This window comes from Leucopleurus acutus, assembly GCF_964270905.1.
Source record: "Leucopleurus acutus genome assembly, chromosome: 10".
NCBI lineage: Eukaryota > Metazoa > Chordata > Mammalia > Artiodactyla > Delphinidae > Leucopleurus > Leucopleurus acutus.
The window spans coordinates 22,307,805-22,330,993 of NC_139153.1; the positions used below are offsets into that span (position 1 = coordinate 22,307,805).

The following is a 23,189-nucleotide window of genomic DNA, read 5'->3' on the forward strand; positions in this document are numbered from 1 at the left end:
ATGACAATGCAGTGAACATATCCTCACACAGACATAATTTCTTGCAGCTTCCCATTAGTCAGGGAACGAGCTCTCCATTAGTCAAGGACCAACCAACATGCCTGGATTCTGGAAGCCTTTTACTTGGCTCCCCTTGTTTCAGTCTTTCTTGAAGACACACAGTGTCTTTTGGTGTATTAAATGCTCTGAGAATCCCTCAGTAAATATTTCTATTTATTTTGTTGAAAAAAATTTCCCCAATATATTGGATTATAGATGTTTCTTCCTCCACATCTTGGGATGTAGTGTTCTAGATAATTCTTTGGGTTTACGATTTCAGTTTTCACTCCAAAACTTACAGATGAAAATCAATTTCTAATATATCACTTGGTACATGGTTATGGACCATAAAATTAAAGAAATTCTGATTTGTTGGTATGAATTTTATGCTACCTTCTGGAAAATATTTGTGAAAGTATTTAGGAAGCTCAGATTTTGCAATGAGGATTCCATTTCCATTTTTGGATGCTTTTATAGGCATTCAAGATGCAGAACAAATCCACCTGGTTAGAGTGTTTATATATTCAATCAGACTTCAAGGTATACTGGTAGAGATGAAGAAGCCTCTGGATTTTACCCAAAATTTAACTTAAAAATTCCACACTAGGAGACCCACTGTGCTGCTGATCTAGTAACAGCCCCTAATAACATGTATTCTGGAGAAAAGACTTTGGAGAAAAAAAATACACTTGCAATATGATAGGGTAAGTAACAGGAATTTATAGTACTATTATGCTCTACCAGGTAAACTAGAATTTAAGTAGATATTTCCTTCTTATAAGTATCAGCTGAGTAACTCTCAAAAAAAGAAGATGGACACAAGTTGATCTTTTGGGGGGTGAGCCCAATACGTATCGTCCAAGTGATCACTATAGAAGCCCAATAATAGGGTTTGACAGTTCATCTTGCTGGCTGAGAACATTGAACTTACAATAATGAATTTCTAGTTTTCAAACTATTAGAGTTGGAAATATTGGTTATGATGGCAGCAATGACGTCATGCAAAAAATTCTGGTGGACTATGTGTCGCTAAGCGGGTGTTCTCTGGATTTGGCTAAAGCAGCCTGAGGAAAAGTAAATGGCAAATGAAGAGGACAAGTAGATTTAGAAAGCAGTTATTTACCACTTTAATAGGGCTGTCCAACATTTGGTCACAAGGGTCATTCTGAAACCTAATTTCTTTAATGGTCTTCCCATCTCACCAGAAGAGATCTGAACACTCTTGGAAAAAGCAAATCAAATATAGAAAGATGTGCTGTGATAAGACCTGTTGCTACAGCACTATGTAATTAATGATGTCAGACTTTGGATTTAATCAGAGGACATTTCTTCAGTCTAGGACAGCTATACAAAGCCTTAAGACATTGTATTTACAGAACTTAATACAGGGATCCACATATGACCATCACTCTGCCAGAGTCTTAATAGCATGGTGGAGCGGCTCCCTCAAGAATCCTCATTTTTCTTATCTGTGGAAAAGCTAGTAGTTCTAAAAATATTTTCCTGGAAGAGGTTAGAACGGTTATTATATACCAGTTGAATATAAAGTATGGTTATGTAAGCCAAGCTTGCATGCTAACATTGCACAGGGTAGAAAACAATAAAACAGGACGATGTGCTTCCTCGGGCCATCTAGTAGAAAGAGAAGGAAGCTTTTGACTCAGTATCGTTCTGATCTCTCAGATTCCAGGAGTCCACCTGTAGCTGGCCTTCCAGTGTGAGTGCCATGCCGACCTCTCAAAAGGGCACGTGATTTCCTTGCCGATAGAAAAAGAAATGACAACAAAACAAAACAAAACATCCAAAACTCAAAGAGGTACACCAGCCGCCTCAAACTGTGGTACAGTTCATTTTTTGAAGAGAATATATAATATTTCAAAATATTATATATATACATATATTTCAAATGGTACAAAGTAACTATAGATCCAAATTAGAAGACAGTTGATCTTTCTTTGTGATCCCAAAAATTTGCATTGAGAAAACCCTTTTTTTTCCTTAACCCACTTTCCATGGTGTTGCCCAAAACTCCGGGTCTTCTCACTCTAGGAGACTTCGTGACACACAGTAAAAGCACTGTGATTATCTGGTAATCAGTCAAAGTGCAAATAAGAAATCCATTTGGCTTCTAACGTATAAGATGTTTTAAATTCTTAAAATGTATTTTCCACAGAGTAGGTTTTCCTTTATTACTATAACAAATGCTTCCGTTAGGTTCTTGGGTGAATCTGAAACCAAAGAAAGAAAGAAAGAAATTTCAGGGAGAAAACAAAATGAAGGCACAAAGAAAGGTGATTAGGCAGAAAAAGAGGACACCTAGAATTTTTAGGATTTTGCTTCTTTCAAGTGAACTAAAGTAAAAAATGTTCAAGTCTAGAGCAGCAGTTCTCAAATGGTGATCAAAGCTTATGGACAGGCCACTGTATTTTTTTTTATCGATTCATTAAATTAATTTTGTCACAATTGAGGAGACAGACTCTTGGAGCAATGCCTGTCCAGGACTGGGTTCGTGGGCATGCAATCTAGTTGCAGGGAGCCCTTTGTCGAAAAGGGCCCCTCACTTGGTTTAATGACCAGCAGTTGCCATCTTGAAATTATTAGTAACTTTTGAACAAGGGCCCCTGTGTTTTCATTTTGCACTGGGCTCTTCCTGCACATTACGTAGTCATTCCTATGTCTGTCTGATGAGAATTTCATGAGTAGGAAATTCCATGGCCTTCTCATGTTGGTCTCTTGTAAGATGCAAAGGGGTGGCATGAGGTGAACTCATTGCCAAGGTCAGATCACGTTTGTTGAGGAACATAAGAGACCTTTGCAAGGTGAGGAACTGTTCCACTCAAACAATGACATGGTGTTCAAGGGCAATCAAGGGCATACTCCTATAACTATTGATGCCATTTAATCCATTCAAATATGGTCCCAAAGACTCTTATTTTCAGAAGGATGCATGCACGAAGAATCACTGGTTTAGAGCATGAATGATGGTTCTAATAGAGTTGAAGGTTCTACTTTAGAGTTTTAGGACTTAAGGCATTTTTCTTCATCATCTCTTAATTTTTTATAGCTTAGAAATTGAGTATTCTGAGGCCAGGAGTGAAGTCCATTTAAAGCTTTCAGGGTTAGGTAGGAACAGTCATACACCATACACATTTGCATTCAAAAGTTGGTTGGACCAGGGACAGAATGTATGAGAAGTCTTCACACATTTTTTTATTCTTCCATATAAATAACAGATCCTTCCAAACCTTGGTTTCCTACAGTCCAGTGGTGTTTATCACATTTTGTTTCACTGTCTTCTTTTTTACCGAAAGGAGGGAGAAAGCGACATTTCCAAAACTGAACTGGAATTGCCTTTCTTTTATCTGTACTGACCCTCCTCCTCCCCTATCCCACTGAACCTTAGGCCCTAGCCTCCACAGAAGACCAGGGGCCGTGTCATGTCCACCATCACATTCCCAAGACTTTTAGATAACAGAGGCTTAATATTATTTATTAAAGAAATGAATGAGCGCACTTGGATCCAGGGGCAATTGTGATAGCATAGTTTATTCTTTAAGAAGATGGTTTACTCTTCTTTCCTGCAATCTCTAAATACCCCTCCCTCTCTCCTCCCCCATCATCTCTCTCTCTCTTTTAAAGGCATTTCTTGCAAAACGAATGGACTAGAGATCAAGATTGTGAAGTCTCTCAGAACATTTCAGACCTGGTGGAATTTTGAGGGAAGAAGCTGGAATATGTCAAAGCTGGTACTTTACCCTTCAGTAATATAAAAAAACCCGTCAGGGTGATTAGAATGGGTGGAGATACGTAAAGTTAGAGTCGCCATTAGGAGGATGATCCCAGGGGCTGTGGACAAATGATTTTGGTGAATTGTGTTGGGCTAGTCACAGAGAACACCAAATCTGACAAGATGGCTCTTGTGGTTAGGTGTGTAATCTGAGGTCTGCAACTTACTCTTTTAGGAAATGAAACTTGACTCTACATTGTGCAGCAACCATTGATTTCCTCGCTAGTGTGAAAGACATTGACATATTGGACTGAAGGAAATCCGAGGTTGCTTGATATTTCCCCAGGTATTAGATCAGATTATGTTCTGGTGTTTTAATCTGCTAATTTTCCTTCCCAAATGACTTTGGTTTTCTCCTCATTTTATTCCCCTCCTCTTCCTGTCCCCAAACAACCAATGTTCACCTTTTACATACAAATTGTCACACCATTGTCAAACAACTTATTTCTTCTAAGGGGAAGTCTAGCTTTCTAAATGAAGTCATTGTTCCTGAATACACAGGGTATTAGATTGGTTCCTGAATGCATGGAATATAGCCTCCCCACCTTTCAAACTTATGTTTTTGACATATCAGTTTAAAGAAAAGAGATAAACTAATAGGCATCTAAAACCATCAGAAAAAAAGTCTCTAGTCAATATTTAGGTCGGTTAGTCTTGCTACAAACTCCCAACAAAGCAGTTTAATAAAACAACAGAAGCAATGATCAAGCAGGAACAGGGTTAAAATTTAGCCAAGAAACTTCACCCAGATGTACTAAGCTTCTCCCCAGAAGGTACCTGTTACCAGTTTTATTGTACCCCAGGCTGGGTTTTTGGAACATGTCTCAAGCATGACTACTTTCTCTCTGTAGGGTGGCATTAAGGAAGCTTCCTCTTTCCCTATGATTTATTCTTCTGAATCTCCTGAAATGGAAGACTTTGCTTAATTCTACTTATCTTTTCTCCTTCCTTCTAAGTTTTATTGTCACCCAGATGCAATTTCCCCAAGGTTTTCCTTAAGACTGTGGCCTGTTACCCTGGCTAGTCCACATTCTGGGGTGTCTGGTTGTTTAAATGAAACACTGAATTTCACCTCTCCACCCTCCTTAAAAAATGAGCATCACAAAAATTTAAATTTTAGACCACATTTTGAACCATCTTTTGTTTATCTACATTTCAAAGAATGATGAGAATTTTCGCTCAGGATGATTAATTTGGAAGTAACCCATATAATAGGGGGGTTTTAGAAAAAAACTATATAGGGAAAAAGAATGAAGTCCCAGGAATCTTTCTTGCAAATTTCTTTACCCTGAAGCTACTTTTAAAAAATAACAGTGTGAAGGAAATTCCCAGTTGCCATTAGCAAGCTGGGTATGTTTCTTCAGGTTTTTGTTTTTGTCTTTTTCTGAGAGAAAGAACTCTTTGAATCAATCCTGCACATAAGAACAAAAGAGGTGATTTTCTTTATTCTTCCTTTTACTTTAATAAGAATTTGAATTGTTTACCCTAAAGATTACCTCTTAAAGAACAATGAAAACATATGATTCATAATTAAAATACATCTGTGAATTAAACTGTTTTAAAAGTTAAATTGCTAGAGTCAACATTTGAAGTGTGTAGGCATATTTATACTCTGATGCGGAAAAATACACAGGGCATACTAGAAAAATTCATATAAAACCTGTTTGTGGAGCATATGATCTAAGAACTGGTGTTGGCTATTTATACAGAATGGAGCTCCTGTAGGTATCATCTGGACTCAATTGGTGCCTTTTGTATTTAAAAGTGCTTATTTCATTGGGAATTTCTTGTAAGGAAGGGAGGAGAAAATGTAAGTCAGTGTACTGTTTGGGTTTTCTTAACCCAAATTTCTTAAAAAATTCAGCTTTTTCTAGTGTCTTCTTCTTCCGCCTCTAAAGACAGTCTTGAGAATTCTTAGTTGACTTATGTGCCACGCACATGGCTGCAGAGGATTCTCTTATTCCCTTTCCTGAAATGGATGCACACATCAGAACAGGTACATCCTCTGTTTTTAACCTGGCTGTAAGGGTGATTTATTTCTCCTATACATTCAGCCGTGTGGACTGTGCTCAGCTCACCCAGGGGCGTAGTGAACACAGTGTGTACCAGCCTCTGTTATCATGACTGGACTCCACACCATACTTTGGTGATGCCGGAGAATGTCCAGGATGTATTACAACACGCTTGATGGTTTTAAAATAGACTCTACAAAGGCCAAATCAAACAAAGTGACGTGGGTCACAAATAAGTAGCACTAACAAGTTCTGTGTTTTGTTCCTTGGTTTTCTATCTGCCAAAGAGTCCCCTCACTGGTATCCTTGGAATTTCGCATATCTAAATCCTGAAGTGTTTTGATTTGCATTATTGCTCTTTACGGGACTTTCAGGCCTGAAGGTACTATTAAAACAGGGCTCACCATCAATAAAGAGTGATCGGTTATCATTTGGCATAGGGAATGCAGATGTGGCAGAGGATATGTCAGCAATGTGTTTAAAACAATGGTGCCTGGATTCCAACCATACTGGCCAAAATTCAGAGGAGCTTAAAACTAACTTGTGAGGGTATCTTCAAATTACTTGGTAAAGTCATCTTCAGGTAAAATGTAACCGAAGGGAAACCTGAAATCCATACCCTACCAACTAATGAAGATGATTTTTGGGCTAAGCATCAGGAACTGGGCTCATTTTCGAATACTCTCTTCTGTAGGTGTCTCACTGAAATGATACGATAATCCAGGCAGAGCTTCTTAGAGCATACAGTTTCACGTTAACAAGCTAGGGTGGTTCAGGCATCCCTCCTGGGTGCAAGCCAGGGAGGTATAGACATTTACTGGCTAATGTGGTCAATACAGGCAACTAAATTTGACACACAGTGTCTCCACTTATTTTATATATATAAAAATTTTTCTTATGGTGTTATGTTTCCTGCATCACAAAGATGCAAGAACCAATTTTATTTTGTGAAAAGACGATTCTGAGAAGAAGACCAAGGTAAGACTCATAATACAGGGGCTGGAATCAGAGATGCCCTTTTAAATTTGGGTCACCTTTTTGGAAGTCTGCAAGTTCAACATATTGGAATTTGTAGATGGTGAAGCTTGTTTTAAAAAAATACCCAATACTTAAAACACATACACACATAACAGGGCTGATATTCATGTGGTACATGTACATATCACCATACTGGCTCTTAAAATATTGATATACTTTTGTACTAGTGAAAAAATAGTTACTGTCTTAAGTACCCTGACCAAACGCCCTTCACACCCCCATCAGAACTTCCAGACTTTCCTACGGACCAGTATCTGTAGGGTCAGCGGCTGGCCTAGCTGTCCTCTCCAACCTGCTCCAGCATCATGACACCAATTCTGATGGGCTGGGCAGCCTCATACAGGTCGTTACATATTTTGAAGCCAACTCCTGATTTATCCGCACAAAGTAAGAAACAATTATTCACATCAGAGAATTCTTTCACCTCCCTAAGAAAGCATCAAACAATTCCTTTAAAGAACCTTTAGAAGATGGTTGCACTTAAATGCAGAACTGTTCAGGAAACCATCTGGATGAATTAGGCCAGACCCTTATTTTATTATCCATTCTGAGCACCACAGATATCAGATGCAGAATCCAAATAATTGCCTCACTGCTCCTCTTTCCTTTGGCTGTGGCAACCTAGCTTTATTTATGACTCAGTAAGAGAAACACTAAACTGCTCAGTATGGAAAAGTCCAGTTCAATCTCTAACTTCTCTCTGATGGATAGACACCGATCTGAATGGTTAAGAAGAGTTTCTGTTGGGGAAAAGGCTTCTTCCTCTCCTTTTCAAAGCTTTTCTGGGTGGTGTTTGTAAATACAACACAAAGGCAAACAGTACAGTTCGTAACACGCATGAGACATTTGAAAAAAAAGGAACTTACTCTTGTGGTCTTGATTTTATTGCCTGTAGCACACATCCATCCGGAATTATCAGGGAGTGTCTTACACTCTTCTCCTTCTAGACAAGGTTCCATCTCACACCACCATTTCCCAATCACTATGGAGGCTGTGCAAAGACAGGAAACAAGTGTGTATGCAATTCATCCAAACAACCTGGGCGCAAGGCTGAGTTCTTCTACAGATGTTGATGCTCTTTGAAACACATTAGGTCCTTTTTAACTTTCATGATTGACTAAGACTACTCTACTAAGAAGGATGAGATTTTAACTTAAACATCTTAAAATGCAAATATAATTATGCCATCTGGTTTCATCAAGCTACATTTTGTCCACAATCTCCTTGTATGATGAAAACATACAGAATGGGGACATTTACTTTTTGGAAGAAATTTTGTGTTAAGTTTGTAGATCAAAGACCTGGTGCTTTCTTTTCAGTGAAAGGGACAAAAGGGCTAACTCTTCTTCAGAATGACTAATTGAGCTCTTGTTTTCAGAAAGGCCTGTTTATTCACCCAGCTTTAGGGTTTATCTCCCACCCTACAGCCTTTGAGATATCAAAGGCTTATCAAAAAAGAAAAAATGAATTGACCAAAAGTATAAAAGAAAACCTGCAAAATTAAAACCAAGTAATAATAAATGAAACTATTTGTTTACAGTCAAAAGTATATTTGATACGAGCTGTGGTTTCCTTTCAATAGGTTTAAGGTGATATGAGTGGAACTTTGAAAACTTGACCCTCTGATAAAATAGCCCTATTTTTCAGGGTGATATTGAGGCTGCCCACATTAGGAAGCTGGCAATGAATTTAGTGGATGGATTTATAGCACACTTTTTTGGATAATGAGATTTTAGAAAACTGGAGACTAGGTTCGCTCAGTACAAATCAAGCAGCTCCACATCTTAATATCCTGAGTGAAAATTTTTTCTGCACGAGCGTTGGTCATTTCTGAAGCTGCTCAAGGCGTTGTTTTTTTTTTTTTTTACAAATCCACCTGGGCATTTTCCTGCAAAATCCTTAAAATGTCTGTGAGTGTTTCTTCCGTGATACTTTCCAAGTGGCTGTCTTTACACTGGACTGAAACTCTAGGTCTTTATCTAAAAGAAAATTGGTTGCTTCCCAACCCCTCACATTTCCACCTTGTCTCCATCATGACGTTTAATTCTCACAACAACAAAGAACCCACATGACATTTCTTAATGTCACAGAAGATTAATCTTAAAATGAAATGGAGTCCACGCCACAGGGAAGCAGGAGCACATTAAAATCCTCTATCCACCCAGCATTCACTAGAGGGATTAGATCGCTACCTTAGAAGCAGAATGGTTGAAACGTCTGGACATCTACCTGCATTTAGGTTTCCCCCTTCTAGACTTTTCTTATTTCAGACTTCCCCTCCTTTAGAATACAGTCTTCCTCAAACTTTCCTTTGAATAAAAATTACTCTGCAGGATTATATATGCAAAACCTTTTCTACTCTATTATACAGTCAATTTGAGGATTTTTTTCAAGGGTAACTTTGCCTGGATGTGATGCATGCCTTATACATGGACCAGACCAAAGTGCCTAAGAGGCAACTACATTGGATAGGGCAAGCAGAGGAAGGAAAATCTTGCACACAGTTGTATCCTTATGCAGGACAATGTGATAATTTTGGTAAAACACAGACTAATAACAGAAAACACGAATACTTCACAGAGTCCAAAATGATTATGAACGTTCTGGATGATTTTCTTTTTAACAACAGGTCTCAGCATCAGGGTATGGACTAGAAGAAGCAGCTAGTCAGGAGTTAAGAGGCCTTATTTGTGTGAATTAATAGGTGACAATACTAAATAGAGAAGCATATATTCTGACAGCAAGAAAAACATATGTGGCCTTGAAGGGGAAAATAAAATAAACGGCAAAGCTTCCAGTAACGTCAGATACAAGTCAGTGTTCGGCAGTGTTTATTGAGAGCCTTCAAGCTGAGGCTCCCTGCCTGCTAGAGCTCAGTCACAAACAGGCCAATCACATTTGCCATGTGTGTCCCCTTAAAGCCCACCTAATATTTCAATACTGCTGCCCTGCATCTCGACCATCACGAATGGACACTCTCTGAGGGGAAACTGCCTTTCCCAGTGGTCTTTGATTTAGAATTTGTCCCTCTTTTTTCACAGGGGCACACAAATAATGAACAACCACTGGTAAGGTCAGACATGAGCACCTTTGCCTCTTTCTAAAGGACCCTGTTCCATCTTTTCGCTGCTGTGCCCTCTCACAGCTGACTTACTTTGTTGCAAGCTAACAAAGCACTTTCGCCTCTTTCTCTCAAGCATTAATATCTCCTAAATGAAAATGTAGACAGTAGGAAAAAGAATACATCTCAAAAGCCAAGTATGACTTTTAATTCAAGTTTATAGAGACCACTGGCTTGGAGGGGAAGAGAAAAAGCTTTCTAAGAATGAAAATGTCCCAGACTTGCCTACGGTCTCTAAAAACTGTTACAGTTGCCTTTCTAAATGGAGTTTGATGACTTGGCACTACTCTCTGGCTTATTAGAATCTAGTTCATTTTACCAGGGTTGCTTTTCTAAAGATGCTATTAGACCTATTTTGTTTCTGCTTTGTGCATTCCACAGTCATCTTAATATATATTATTTTAGGGCCTAGGTCAAACTATAGTCTCGCATCCTAGTTTTTTCATGAACTCGTATTTCCTGCAATATCTTTAAAAGAGTTCACAAAGAAAGGATCTAAAAATTGCCTCCTCTTCTCCCAATTCGGAAGCTACTGAAAACCTTCTGATTATTGGACAAGGAGGGATCAATTAGATTTAATAAAATGAGCTAATATTAAGGATATTTAGTTGTTTTTAAATATTTTTTTCTTAGAGATAATTATAATGATAAAACCATAAATAAAAATAATTCTAAAAGTCTGAATTATAGTGGTCAGTTCAATAATAAAACTGATAACTGACATTTCTGAATGCTTCTTACGTGTCTCTGTGTTAGGTACTTTTAAATGTATTATCTCAGTCTTCAAAGCAACCCTATGAAGTAGATATTATGATGAACCCATTTTTTTTTAGATAAAAAAACTAAAGCCCATAACGGTTAAGTAATTTTCCCAAGCTTACACAGGTAGGAAGTTCAGAAACTAACGCAAGAATCCAGGCCTGCTTAACCACAAAATCTATGTTTTCCATCACGATAGTGCTAACTCATTCTAGTTTTGTATTCAAAATTCATAGGTCTCCAAAAAAACATGTATTGCCTGCTGAGTGGATAAATGAATTCTCTCCGCTCTATTTTTAAAATTTTATTCTATTTTATTTATTTTATTATTTTTGGCTGCCTTGGGTCTTCGTTGCTGCGTGCAGGCTTTCTCTAGTTGTGCCGAGCCGGGGCTACTCTTCGTCGGTGCGCGTGCTTCTCATTGCGGTGGTTTCTCTTGTTGCGGACCACAGGCTCTAGGCCAGCGGGCTTCAGTAGTTGTGGCACGTGGGCTCTAGAGCACAGGCTCAGTAGTTGTGGCGCACGGGCTTAGTTGCTCCGCGGCACGTGGGATCCTCATGGACCAGGGCTCGAACCCATGTCCCCTGCGTTGGCAGGCAGACGCCCAACCACTGTGCCACCAGGGAATCCCTGCTCTATTATTATTGGAAATAAATTTCATATCAACACAAACACTTGCATAAAACAAAAAAATTCAGTTTCTTGTAAAATTAACTTGAAAAGTAATTTGGGCAAGGGACAGCTCATTACACTTGTTTCTTCTTAGTCTCAGCTATACATTGCTTGATTTCATTAGTTGTAGCGTTCTAATAGAAATTCTCACTAGTGAACACTTTCTGAATCCATGAGAAACTTATGAGGTAGATGCGTAACTGCTCTAAGAACTTTTATCACTTAGAAGAACTGAATTAATTAAATATCAGCTGCAAAACCTAATTCTGTCTTATCTGTGGTGATTATGAAAAAGGGTCTTAAAAGTCCCTTTTCACACTGGCATTCTGGGATTCTCTCTATGAATGTGCCGTGTTCAGAAAAATATCTGATCTTCAACTTTTTCAAGAATGTTCATCTTTCCTTGAGATATTCTTAAAATCACTAAGTCCACTTTAATCATGAGTCCTTTTTTTTTAACATCTTTATTGGAGTATAATTGCTTCACAATGGTGTGTTAGTTTCTGTTTTATAACAAAGTGAATCAGTTATACATATACATATGTTCCCATATCTCTTCCCTCTTGCGTATCCCTCCCTCCCACCCTCCCTATCCCACCCCGCTAGGTGGTGACAAAGCACCGAGCTGATCTCCCTGTGCTATGCGGCTGCTTCCCACTAGCTATCTATTTTACGTTTGGTAGTGTATATATGTCCATGCCACTCTCTCGCTTTGTCACAGCTTACCCTTCCCCCTCCCCATATCCTCAAGTCCATTCTCTAGTAGGTCTGTGTCTTTATTCCCGTCTTACCCCTAGGTTCTTCATGAACTTTTTTTTTTTTCTCCTTAGATCCCATATATATGTGTTAGCAAACGGTATTTGTTTTTCTCTTTCTGACTTACTTCATTCTGTATGACAGACTCTAGGTCCATCCATCTCACTACAAATAACTCAATTTTATTTCTTTTTATGGCTGAGTAATATTCCATTGTATATATGTGCCACTTCTTCTTTATCCATTCACCTGTTGATGGACACTTAGGTTGCTTCCATGTCCTGGCTATTGTAAATAGAGCTGCAATGAACACTGTGGTACATGACTCTTTTTGAATTATGGGTATATGCCCAGTAGTGGGATTTCTGGGTCGTATGGTAGTTCTATTTTTAGTTTTTTAAGGAACCTCCATACTGTTCTCCATAGTGGCTGATAAAAACCCTGCAGAAAGTAGGCATAGAGGGAACTTTACTCAACATAATAAAGGCCATATATGACAAACCCACAGCCAACATCATCCTCAATGGTGAAAAACTGAAACCATTTCCACTAAGATCAGGAATAAGACAAGGTTGCTCACTCTTACCACTTTTATTCAACATAGTTTTGGAAGTTTTAGCCACAGCAATCAGAGAAGAAAAAGAAATAAAAGGAATCCAAATCAGAAAAGAAGAAGTAATGCTGTCACTCTTTGCAGATGACATGATACTATACATAGAGAATCCTAAAGATGCTACCAGAAAACTACTAGAGCTTATCAATGAATTTGGTAAAGTAGCAGGATACAAAATTAATGCACAGAAATCTCTGGCATTTCTATACACTAATGATGAAAAATCTGAAAGTGAAATTAAGAAAACACTCCCATTTACCACTGCAACAAAAAGAATAAAATATCTAGGAAAAAACCTACCTAATGAAACAAAAGACCTGTATGCAGAAAATTATAAGACACTGATGAAAGAAATTAAAGATGATACAAATAGATGGAGAGATATACCATGTTCTTGGATTGGAAGAATCAACATTGTGAAGATGACTCTACTACCCAAAGCAATCTATAGATTTAATGCAATCCCTATCAAACTACCATTGGCATTTTTTACAGAACTAGAACAAAAAATTTCACAATTTGTATGGAAACACAAAAGACCTCGAATAGCCAAAGCAATCTTAAGAACGAAAAATGGAGCTGGAGGAATCAGGCTTCGTGACTTCAGACTATACTACAAAACTACAGTAATCAAGACAGCATGGTACTGTCACAAAAACAGAAATATAGATCAATGGAACAGGATAGAAAGCCCAGAGATAAACCCACGCACATATGGTCCCCTTATCTTTGATAAAGGAGGCAAGAATATACAGTGGAGAAAAGACAGCCTCTTCAATAAGTGGTGCTGGGAAAACTGGACAGCTACATGTAAAAGTATGAAATTAGAACACTCCCTAACACCATACACAAAAATAAACTCAAAATGGATTAAAGACCTAAATGTAAGGCCAGACACCATCAAACGCTTAGAGGAAGACATAGGCAGAACACTCTATGACATAAATCACAGCAAGATCCTTTTTGACCCACCTCCTAGAGAAATGGAAATAAAAACAAAAATAAACACATGGGACCTAATGAAATTTTAAAGCTTTTGCACAGCAAAGGAAACCATAAACAAGACGAAAAGACAACCCTCAGAATGGGAGAAAATATTTGCAAATGAAGCAACTGACAAAGGATTAATCTCCAAAATCTACAAGCAGCTCATGCAGCTCAATATCAAAAAAACAAACAACCTAATCCCAAAATGGCCAGAAGACCTAAATAGACATTTCTCCAAAGAAGATATACAGACTGCCAACAAACACATGAAAGAATGTTCAACATCATTAATCATTAGAGAAATGCAAATCAAAACTACAATGAGATATCATCTCACACTGATCAGAATGGCCATCATTAAAAAATCTAGCAACAGTAAATGCTGGAGAGGGTGTGGAGAAAAGGCAACACTCTTGCACTGTTGGTGGGAATGTAAATTAATCATGAGTCTTGATTTCACCCTTATAGCAGGTCATATTGCTGTCAAGCAGAAGACAGACTGTAGAAGGAGAGTCAATCCATCTTTCAGTGATAAATCATAAATGGAGCAGAAATCTTGTTGGTTTTTTTTTTTCTCCCCCCTTTGGTTGTTGCCGTTCACTTTGAGCAATTTTCCCACGGAAATAGAAAAAGATAGAATAAGCAGTGGCTTAATAAACACAGAAATAAACATCATATTATCTAAGAACTGTGGTCCTTTTTTTATCATTTCAGCAGATAACACTTGAGTTGCAGTTCAGCAAATGTTTATTGGGTACTTTGCACAGTCAAAGCACTACCTGATTTGCTGAGAGCGATAAAATAATGAACATGACATAGTCCCTGCCCTCAGAGCCTACAACTTAGTTCAGGGTTTCTCAATATAGGCACTATTGGCATTTTGGCATGAATTACAGTAAAGAGATAAAGTGAACAAAAAGTGCTCCTCAAATAGTAAATACATTAATATACTGGAAGAGCAAATTCACAGTGGGGAGTAGGAAAAGAGGAACTCTTAATAAGACTGTAGAAGTTTCTGAAAGCAAGATGCCTGGGCTTAAAATGTTTTTTCATTAAATTTTTTTTAAGGAAAGTTAAGTCACTGAAGATTCTAGATTCTGTGAGCAAAGGGAGGACATGTTATAGGGATAGTTGGGGAAGATGAATTTGGCAGTGGTGTGCAAGATGCAAGAAGGAAGAAGCAAGCACCTGAAATGCCAGATAAGCCCTACTACATTCAAACAGAGAACTGATAGGTCTTGATTTTTGGATGCGTGCTCTAGAATTGTGAAGCAGGGCAGAGCTGAACATGATGTTAGGAACAACTGAGGAAACACTGTTGCCAGTATCTCAACCATATTAACTGTAACCCTAACCACACTGGACTCTAATTATTAGCTTATTAGCTCATGTGCCTGCCTACTCACTAGGTAGTGAACTTCTTGACGGCACAGATCACATTGCATTCATCTTTGAATGGCATAGAGTAGCTCGAGACAGGTTTGCCAATTTTAAATGAATGAATGCAAAACGAAAGAAAAAGAGAAAGAAAACAAAGTAGTGCCTATATCAAAGGATTGTGAGGGTCCCATGAGAAAATCCATCCCAAGCACTTAGCAGAGTGTCTGGCATTCAGCAAATGTTTAATAAATATTAGCTATTACTATCATCATCAGCATCATCATTTTTATTACTCAAAAGAATGAAATCATTCCCAAAGAGAAAAGGCAATTCTTCACAAAGTTAGTGAGTACACCATTGTTTTTCGATATTATGCCAAACTCTCAGCTTGCTTCTATGACTTATGAGAGTTTGAGCATAAATTGAATGACTGAACATATGACTGCATTCATGTTCCCAGAAGTAGGTTATAAGTACATCAATCAAGACAAATTTCCAGGCTCATTTTTGTGCAACCTGTCATGCAGTTTAAAGCAATGGCTGGAACTCCATTAGAGGAATGGGACCGCGCTCCAGCTTGCCTTTTGGCACAGGCTGTTGGAACAGCTGTTCCGATTCTCTTCTTCACAAGACCTGCAGCGACTCCCTGTGTGTGACTGTCTTTACCAAAGCAAACAGAAAATTAAAGGCATTGAATAACATTGCCTATAGACATTCCAAACTCCCTCTTTCCTGTGAGCTCACATTTAAGGATTGGATCCAGTTTGGAGGGATTAGGGAATGGTTAAGTCTCTAAGCTCTTGGGTATGTAATAGAGGGACCCAGGTTTGAACCTTAACTCCATCACTTACTGGTAGAATGGCTTCAGAAAGTTCTTTGGTTGAAGTCTCAGGTTCCTGAGTTATAAATGGAGTTAATAAAAATCACAACTGGTTATTGTGAATTTTAGATGAAATAAGATACTTAGCAGAATACCTAATAAACGTTATACTCAACACATGGAAATTACTACTGTTATTTATCCATATGTCCACTATCCATCTACGTATGCATTCATGCAATTACCTTTATAGAGAGTGAGTGCCTTTTTTTTTTCTTAAATGGAAGTTTATCCTAGTTCTGGGATGCACATATTTGCTTTTTACTGATTAGACTGTACTTCTTGGTAGGATCTATAATATATTTTGGAGACATACATCGAATTAATAGCTGATGATAGGATTCATTAGCACTGCTTCTCTTCTACAAATTCTATTCTAGTGCTTTTCAAACTGAGGCAATTTATCTTGGTGAGGCTGGAAGTGAGGATGTGGATTGTGGAACGGGCAGTACTTAAAGACAGAAGATAAGAGTGGTACAATTTCCTTGAGTGATAGTTTTCCTTGAAGGTATTTGAAGACAAAAGTTATATTTTATTCATTCAAAAGCTATTCATTAACTACTGTGCTGGACATAAAAGAGACACAGTTCCTACCCTAAAGTGGCATACAATCTCTTGTGGGAAACACTATATGTAATGATGGGATAATGAGGGGGTAATTTAACCACCAAGCAATCAACCAAAGTGTTTGCATATTAAAGCAAATAAGAATATTTACTATGAGGTAAAAGGCTAACTTCACATGAATTTTAAGATAAAACACAAAACAAAGAAATCTTTTACTTTTCATGGGCAGTCTTATCAGAATGCAGGGATACACTTCCTACTGCTTTGAAAAAAAAGCTGTCTGCTTGGTGAGAAAGAATGTTCAGATTTTTTGCCAACTTAAGGGAACACTCCTAATCCCTGCCAACAATAACATTCCTCTTCGTGGTCTGGACACCAGGGCTGGCGTTTCTGGATTATTTTGCACTTTCAATACATGATAACTCTATTCATGCATCCACTTATACTTCAAACACTGGATGTTGGTCTTGCTTTCCCTAAATTGATGGTTTTATTTTAGAATTAAATTCAGCGATATTTTTTTGTGTTTGTGTAGGTACGTAATTTAAAATATACAGTTAAGAAGGAACACAAAGAATCATGGTTATTAGACAGATTTCCTACTGTACATCCCTTGTATTCTCAAATTTAACATTCTGTGTTAAAGACGAACCCTGAAGTTTACAGTAGATAGTAAGTGTAATTTTGTTAGGACAAAAACATTTTGATGTTCTTATTTTTGCCTACCATAGAAAACTTTACATTTTTCCTCCCCAATTTTAAAAGTAATATATATTCTTTTCTAAAATTCAAAGCGTATGGATAATTAGAAAAAGGAAAATAAACACAATTGCATTAGGCAGAGGTAAATTGCTACATTTGGGTATGTTTTTCCTAGACTTTCTCTATGATTATTCCTTACATAGTATCCAGAGCGATCTTTTAAAATGCAAATGATTTCCTATCATTCATCTCTTAAAACTCTCCAACGTTTCCATCACTTAGAATAAACTCTTTACAATTGGCCTACAGACACCCACATTACTTGGTCCCGCCTATTTCTTCAACCATGTCTTCCACCATCCCCACTTCCACCCCCCTCCCCTCATTTTGTTCCAATCTCTCTGGCCCTCTAGCTCTTCTGCAAACCTGGAAATCTCTTTTATGATTTGGCTAACCCTCTGTCTGGGCTGTGTTCGCCCAGAATTGACATTAACCAGGCCTCAATTCAATTGTTTGTTCTCTGAGTGGTCTTATCTAAACTAATTCACACCCGCTTACCCTGCCACTTTCCCCTCACGTTCGGCTTTGATTTTCTTTTCTTTTTTTTTTTTTTTGTTCATGTTAGATGTTCCCATTTCTTTCCTTTTTTTTTTTTTTTTACATCTTTATTGCAGTATAATTGCTTTACAATGGTGTGTTAGTTTCTGCTGTATAACAAAGTGAATCAGTTATACATATACATATGTTCCCATATCTCTTCCCTCTTGCGTCTCCCTCCCTCCCACCTCCCTTTCCCACCCCTCCAGGCGGTCACAAAGCACCGAGCTGATCTCCCTGTGCTCAGCACATACTATTACCAAATTCACAGAACATATTTTGTTGGCCTGGATATTTGCCTTTTCCTCCCACTTGATGGTAAGCTCCATCAAAGTTTGGACTTTATATTTCCAAACGGCTAGAACAGTGCCGCATATAGTAGATGATCACTATATATATTTAAAATGGTTGTATAGGGTTTCCCTGGTGGTGCAGATGGTTGAGAGTCCGCCTGCCGATGCAGGGGACACGGGTTCGTGCCCCGGTCTGGGAAGATCCCACATGCCGCAGAGTGGCTGGGCCTGTGAGCCATGGCCGCTGAGCCTGCGCGTCCAGAGCCTGTGCTCCGCAACGGGAGAGGCCACAACAGTGAGAGGCCCGCGTACCGCAAAAAAAAAAAAAAAAAAAAAAAAAAAAAAAAAAAAAAATTATAAAATGGTTGTATAAATGTATATACATAAATAATGTAAATTTTTTTGAAAAAAGTAAGATCACACCACATAGTTTTCTACCCTTCTTTAAAACCTAAACACTGAATCATAAACATTTTTCCATGTCTATTAATAAATGAAATGCATCATTATTTTAATGCCTGCATAATATTCCATAGGAAGGCTGCATCTTAATTAATTTAACTAATCCCCTACAGTTGGAAATTTAGGTTGTCTTTCTTTGGGGTTGGTTGGCTGATTGCTATTAGAAAGGATGCTTATATGAACAACCTTGCACACATATCTTTGCAAGTGTATTTATTTCCCCAGAATGAATTCCAAGGAGTGGAATTTCTAAGTCAAAGGGTAAAAAATGTTTGGTACTTCTGATATATATCATCAATATGTCCTCCAGAAAATTTGTACAAACTGGTATTTCCCATCCAATGTACCCATTTCCCTGTACAGCGTCACCAACATTGTTAGCATTCTTAATGAGTTCAGTGAAATATGGATTCTGTTTGTTTTTTGGCGGGTGCAGAAACATGTGGCTTAACTGGAGAACCCAGCTAACTATCAGCTTTCATGTTCCAACTTGACTTTCAAAAGAGTGACCTACTATAGCAATAGGGCCTCAATTTCTTTGTGAATAATTCCTCCTCAAAGAATCCAACTGAGAGGGTTGTCACAGAATAAAGAGAGCATAGGGAGGTCAGGCATAGGGAAGGCTCTAAGCCAAAAGCAAAACCAAAACCACTACATTGGAGTCCTTAGGGAGCATCGGTATTTCCTGGAGGTCCCCAGTGGATGGAATGTGCCTACTGCACACGGATCTCTCGGGTTCAGCCAACTCAGTGTGGAGAATCTTGCTGTTTCAGAATAGAATGTGCATTTATGTCTGTCCTTCTGGAATTCTGTGTCCCTCTGCATATATTTCTATTTGATCCAGTTACATTCATGGCAACAAAATGGGGAAGGGGTTAACCTAGATGTGGGTGTAGAGAAGAACTCCAAAATGGTTCTACATTTTAAATCAAAAGGAATATCAGATTTAAAAATGATATTTACAAGCAACTTTCAAGCCAATTGTACATCTATGTACCTTTTGGGTGCTAGCTCTCTGTGTTCTTACCATGTGATAAATGGCTCCTGGGAGGAATATATTTGTATACCAGCATTTTCTCAGTTTGAAAAAGTACTTTATTAGGTTATTATTAGGTTCTATAATATAGTTTTTTTTCTAGAATGGCTACAGATTTACCAGAATCAAATAATGTTGGTTAAGTACGCTTTTTTCTTTTCACAGGTAAGGTAATCACTTTTATAGTTATTGATACATTAAAATATCACTTTGGTTGATTCCATTTTGCAAGAAATCCCCAATATTAAATTATTCCCAGAAAATTCTTGGCATCAAGTTCCTTTGCAAAGGCAGTGCTCGCAATCTTGGCAGTAATGGGAAAGTTGTACACTGATTGGAAGGTCTTTCATTTTAATTTCGTTCCCACTAGAGAAGACTGATATAAATAAAATTTAAATAGAAAACACATTTCAGATGCCAGCGCTGAAAAAGACTTTGTCAGCCTAATGAAAAGTTATCAATTTTCTCGATTTTATTCCATAAATTGTGAGTCATTTTCTAAATGGATTAGACTAAAGGAAAGTTCAAACTCCCAGTGAGATGCTCTTGGTGCTGATGGAGACTTCAGACAAGGGAGATAGAACAGGGCACACAAAACCTCTCAGGCCTCTTCAGATCTATACAAATTGATGGCAAGTTAGGAGAGAAGTATCTCTAACCCTGAACTCACCTATTGCCTTAGAAGCCAAATCCCGGGGAATTGAACGGGAAACATTGTTTCTCTTATTTTTTTAGGATGACATGCATGGCTGATTGAATTATAACTGAGAACATGGAAATTTTGGGAGGAGTGAGGCCTAGAGGAAGAGGCTGTGTCACTCAGTGCTTTATATGCCTGTCTCATAGATCCTTGATAGAATAAGACAAAAACACGCTACGATGCTATGATGTTCACACAGTCTCTGAGGAAGACTTTGATGCCTTCTGATTTATTATAGTTAATTTAACTTCAGAAGACATAACCCAACTTTCATGTGAGGATGAAAGGTGTAAACCTTGATCACAGAGCACTCTTGAATCTAGTTTTATTTGTGTGTACATGTTTGAAAGGGCAAGATAATTTGATAATTGGTTATTCTTGTAATTTGGCAAGAACCGCCCAATATCTTTTTGGCACATGCCTTCGCTCACCAATCCCTTGAGAAATGGAAAATAGCAATCGGTGCTTTATTTTCTCTTACACAATGCCATACAACTAGCATGGTTCTTCTGGTGGAATTGTTGGGATGGTTTGGAAAAGCTCAGCTTTATTTATCAGAAAATATCTAGAGACTATATGCTCCATACTTAGCATCACTTAACATAGGCAGTCTGAGTGACGTAAAAGCATGTCAAAGCTTTCACGTGAGTTTTAAAGTAGATGAGCAAATGAGAGATGACATAAGGTCCTTATTTGTTAGACACTTCATTTCTAAAATATCAAACAACTTTATTGTTTTTATTTATTTTATTATTTTATTTATTTTATTATCTTCATTACTGTGCACAGGCTTTTCTCTAGTTGCAGTGAGCAGGGGTTACTCTTCGTTGTGGTGCACAGGCTTCTCATTGCGGTGGCTTCTCTTTTTGCGGAGCACAGGCTCTAGGCGCGCGGGCTTCAGTAGTTGTGGCATGTAGGCTCAGTAGTTGTGGCGCATGGGCTTAGTTGCTCCACGGCATGTGGGATCTTCCCAGACCAGGGCTCGAACCCGTGTCCCCTGCATTGGCAGGCAGATTCTTAACCACCGCGTCACCAGGGAAGTCCCCAAAACAACTTTATTTAAACAACCAGAATGAACTTTTAGAAACTGCCAACATGGGAAAATTCACAATATTGGCACTTTGCAACTTGTCATGTTCATGTCGATGATGGTACTAGGAAAGCGAGAAAATCAAAGAAAGCCAGGAATATAAACGTGGCAATGTTTGTGATGAATCCAGCTGCAAAAAGTTCAGAATGATAGCTCTACTGCCTCAAGCCACATCTCCCCTACTCCTCTCGCTAAATTGAAGAACTCGAAGTTTAGCTAAATTGGAAGCAGGATGTAATGCATTCCCAAAGTTCAACAGCAAAACCTAGACACTAGAACAGTAAGTCCCAGTCTGAGAGCTAAGGATCTCTGAAGGAGGAGGGAAGACTGTGGTTTCCAGGGTGGTCTGAAAAGCTTTCCTGACTAGCAGTAGTGATTTAGTAATTCTGATTCATTTTTATTTTTTGTATTTACCTTCTCTTTATGTCAGGTGATACTATTCATTTTCTGATTGTAGAAACGGCTGCACATTCTTCTTCTCCCTCTGTGTCCACCCCTTTGAAATGTGACTTTACCTCTCCTCCCATCAGGAAGTGGAGTCTATTTCCCCAGTCCTGCTATCTGGGTTTGGCCATGTGCTTCATTTGGCTAATAAGAAGTTAGCAAACACGACACAAGAAGAAGCTTGAAAGCTTGAAGCTTGAAAGCTTGCTTGGGGCTTGCTGCGCTTTGGAACCCTGAGCTGACCATGATGAAACGTCATGTAGAGCAAAGAGTAGTTTTATCCAATCTGATGCCCTCCTGGACTAATTAGCCTGTCAACCATCAGACATGTAGCTGAGCCCATCCTATACTCCAGCTCTACAAAGTTCACTGCTAGCCTGTTCCTTAATCCCACCACTTCCTGTCTTGAATATTTATACAACAGCTGCAACTTCAGTGGCTATCATGAAGGAAAGTTCAGGAAAACGGCTGCAATGCTGGCACTTATGTCATTAAATCGATGTCAACAACCCAAACCTCTGGACTTCTTGTTATCCAAGAAAAATCAATTCCTATTACTCAAGCTATTACAGTTGGGCATTCTATTACTTACCACGTAATACAACCCTAAGTAAAACTGAAGGTATTCGATAAATATTTGTGGACTAACTGAATGAATGAATCCATATATTTGTACCAAGGCCATATCACTGCCATTTCTATCCACTTAGTACTAAATATCCACAATGGTCAAAGACTGATTTTTTTTTGGCATTCAAATTCAGAAATTCAATTGACCTATAGACAATCCTGAGAGCGGCTTTCTGTCCTCATTATGTGTGTCTCCAATTTGCGTGCACAATCAGACCTTCCTTCACAACTCAACAGATGCAGAAGACACAGAACTGGCATAGCTGTCTGTAAATTAGGCATTTTCCCAGAGAATTTCAGTGTCAGTGGTAATGTTGAATTTTCTTAATTACAATCCAGATATGCTCGCAATGGAGTAATGCTAACTGTTATGGTCTAGAGAAGCTAAATTCAATTTTACTAAACTATTATGATTCATTTGGATGTACTATTTGGGCAACAGGAGGAGCACATATAGAAATTGCTCTTGTGGTGAAGTATTTTCTGAGGCTTGCTGGAGCAAAGAAAGAAATTGGGAGAAGACTGAAAATCAGCCATCAGAAGAGAAAGAGAAAGAGAGCAACTAAAGCAAAGGCTTCTAATATTTATTTATTATTGATTTAAAATCATTTCTGTTCTACCCAC

General features: G+C 38.2%; 1 protein-coding gene across 1 annotated transcript in view; it reads right to left on the reverse strand.

Annotated features, from left to right (window-relative positions):
- Nucleotides 1-2,101: 2,101 nt before the first annotated feature.
- TAFA1 (TAFA chemokine like family member 1) overlaps nucleotides 2,102-23,189 on the reverse strand; it is a 769,786-nt gene continuing 748,698 nt past the window's right edge. The window contains exons 11-12 of the mRNA XM_082849092.1: nucleotides 7,743-7,867; nucleotides 2,102-2,267 (exon numbers count right to left, since the gene is read on the reverse strand). Of these exons, the coding sequence (XP_082705218.1) occupies nucleotides 2,250-2,267; nucleotides 7,743-7,867 (143 nt within the window). The 3' untranslated portion in view covers nucleotides 2,102-2,249. The remainder of the gene's footprint in view (nucleotides 2,268-7,742; nucleotides 7,868-23,189) is intronic.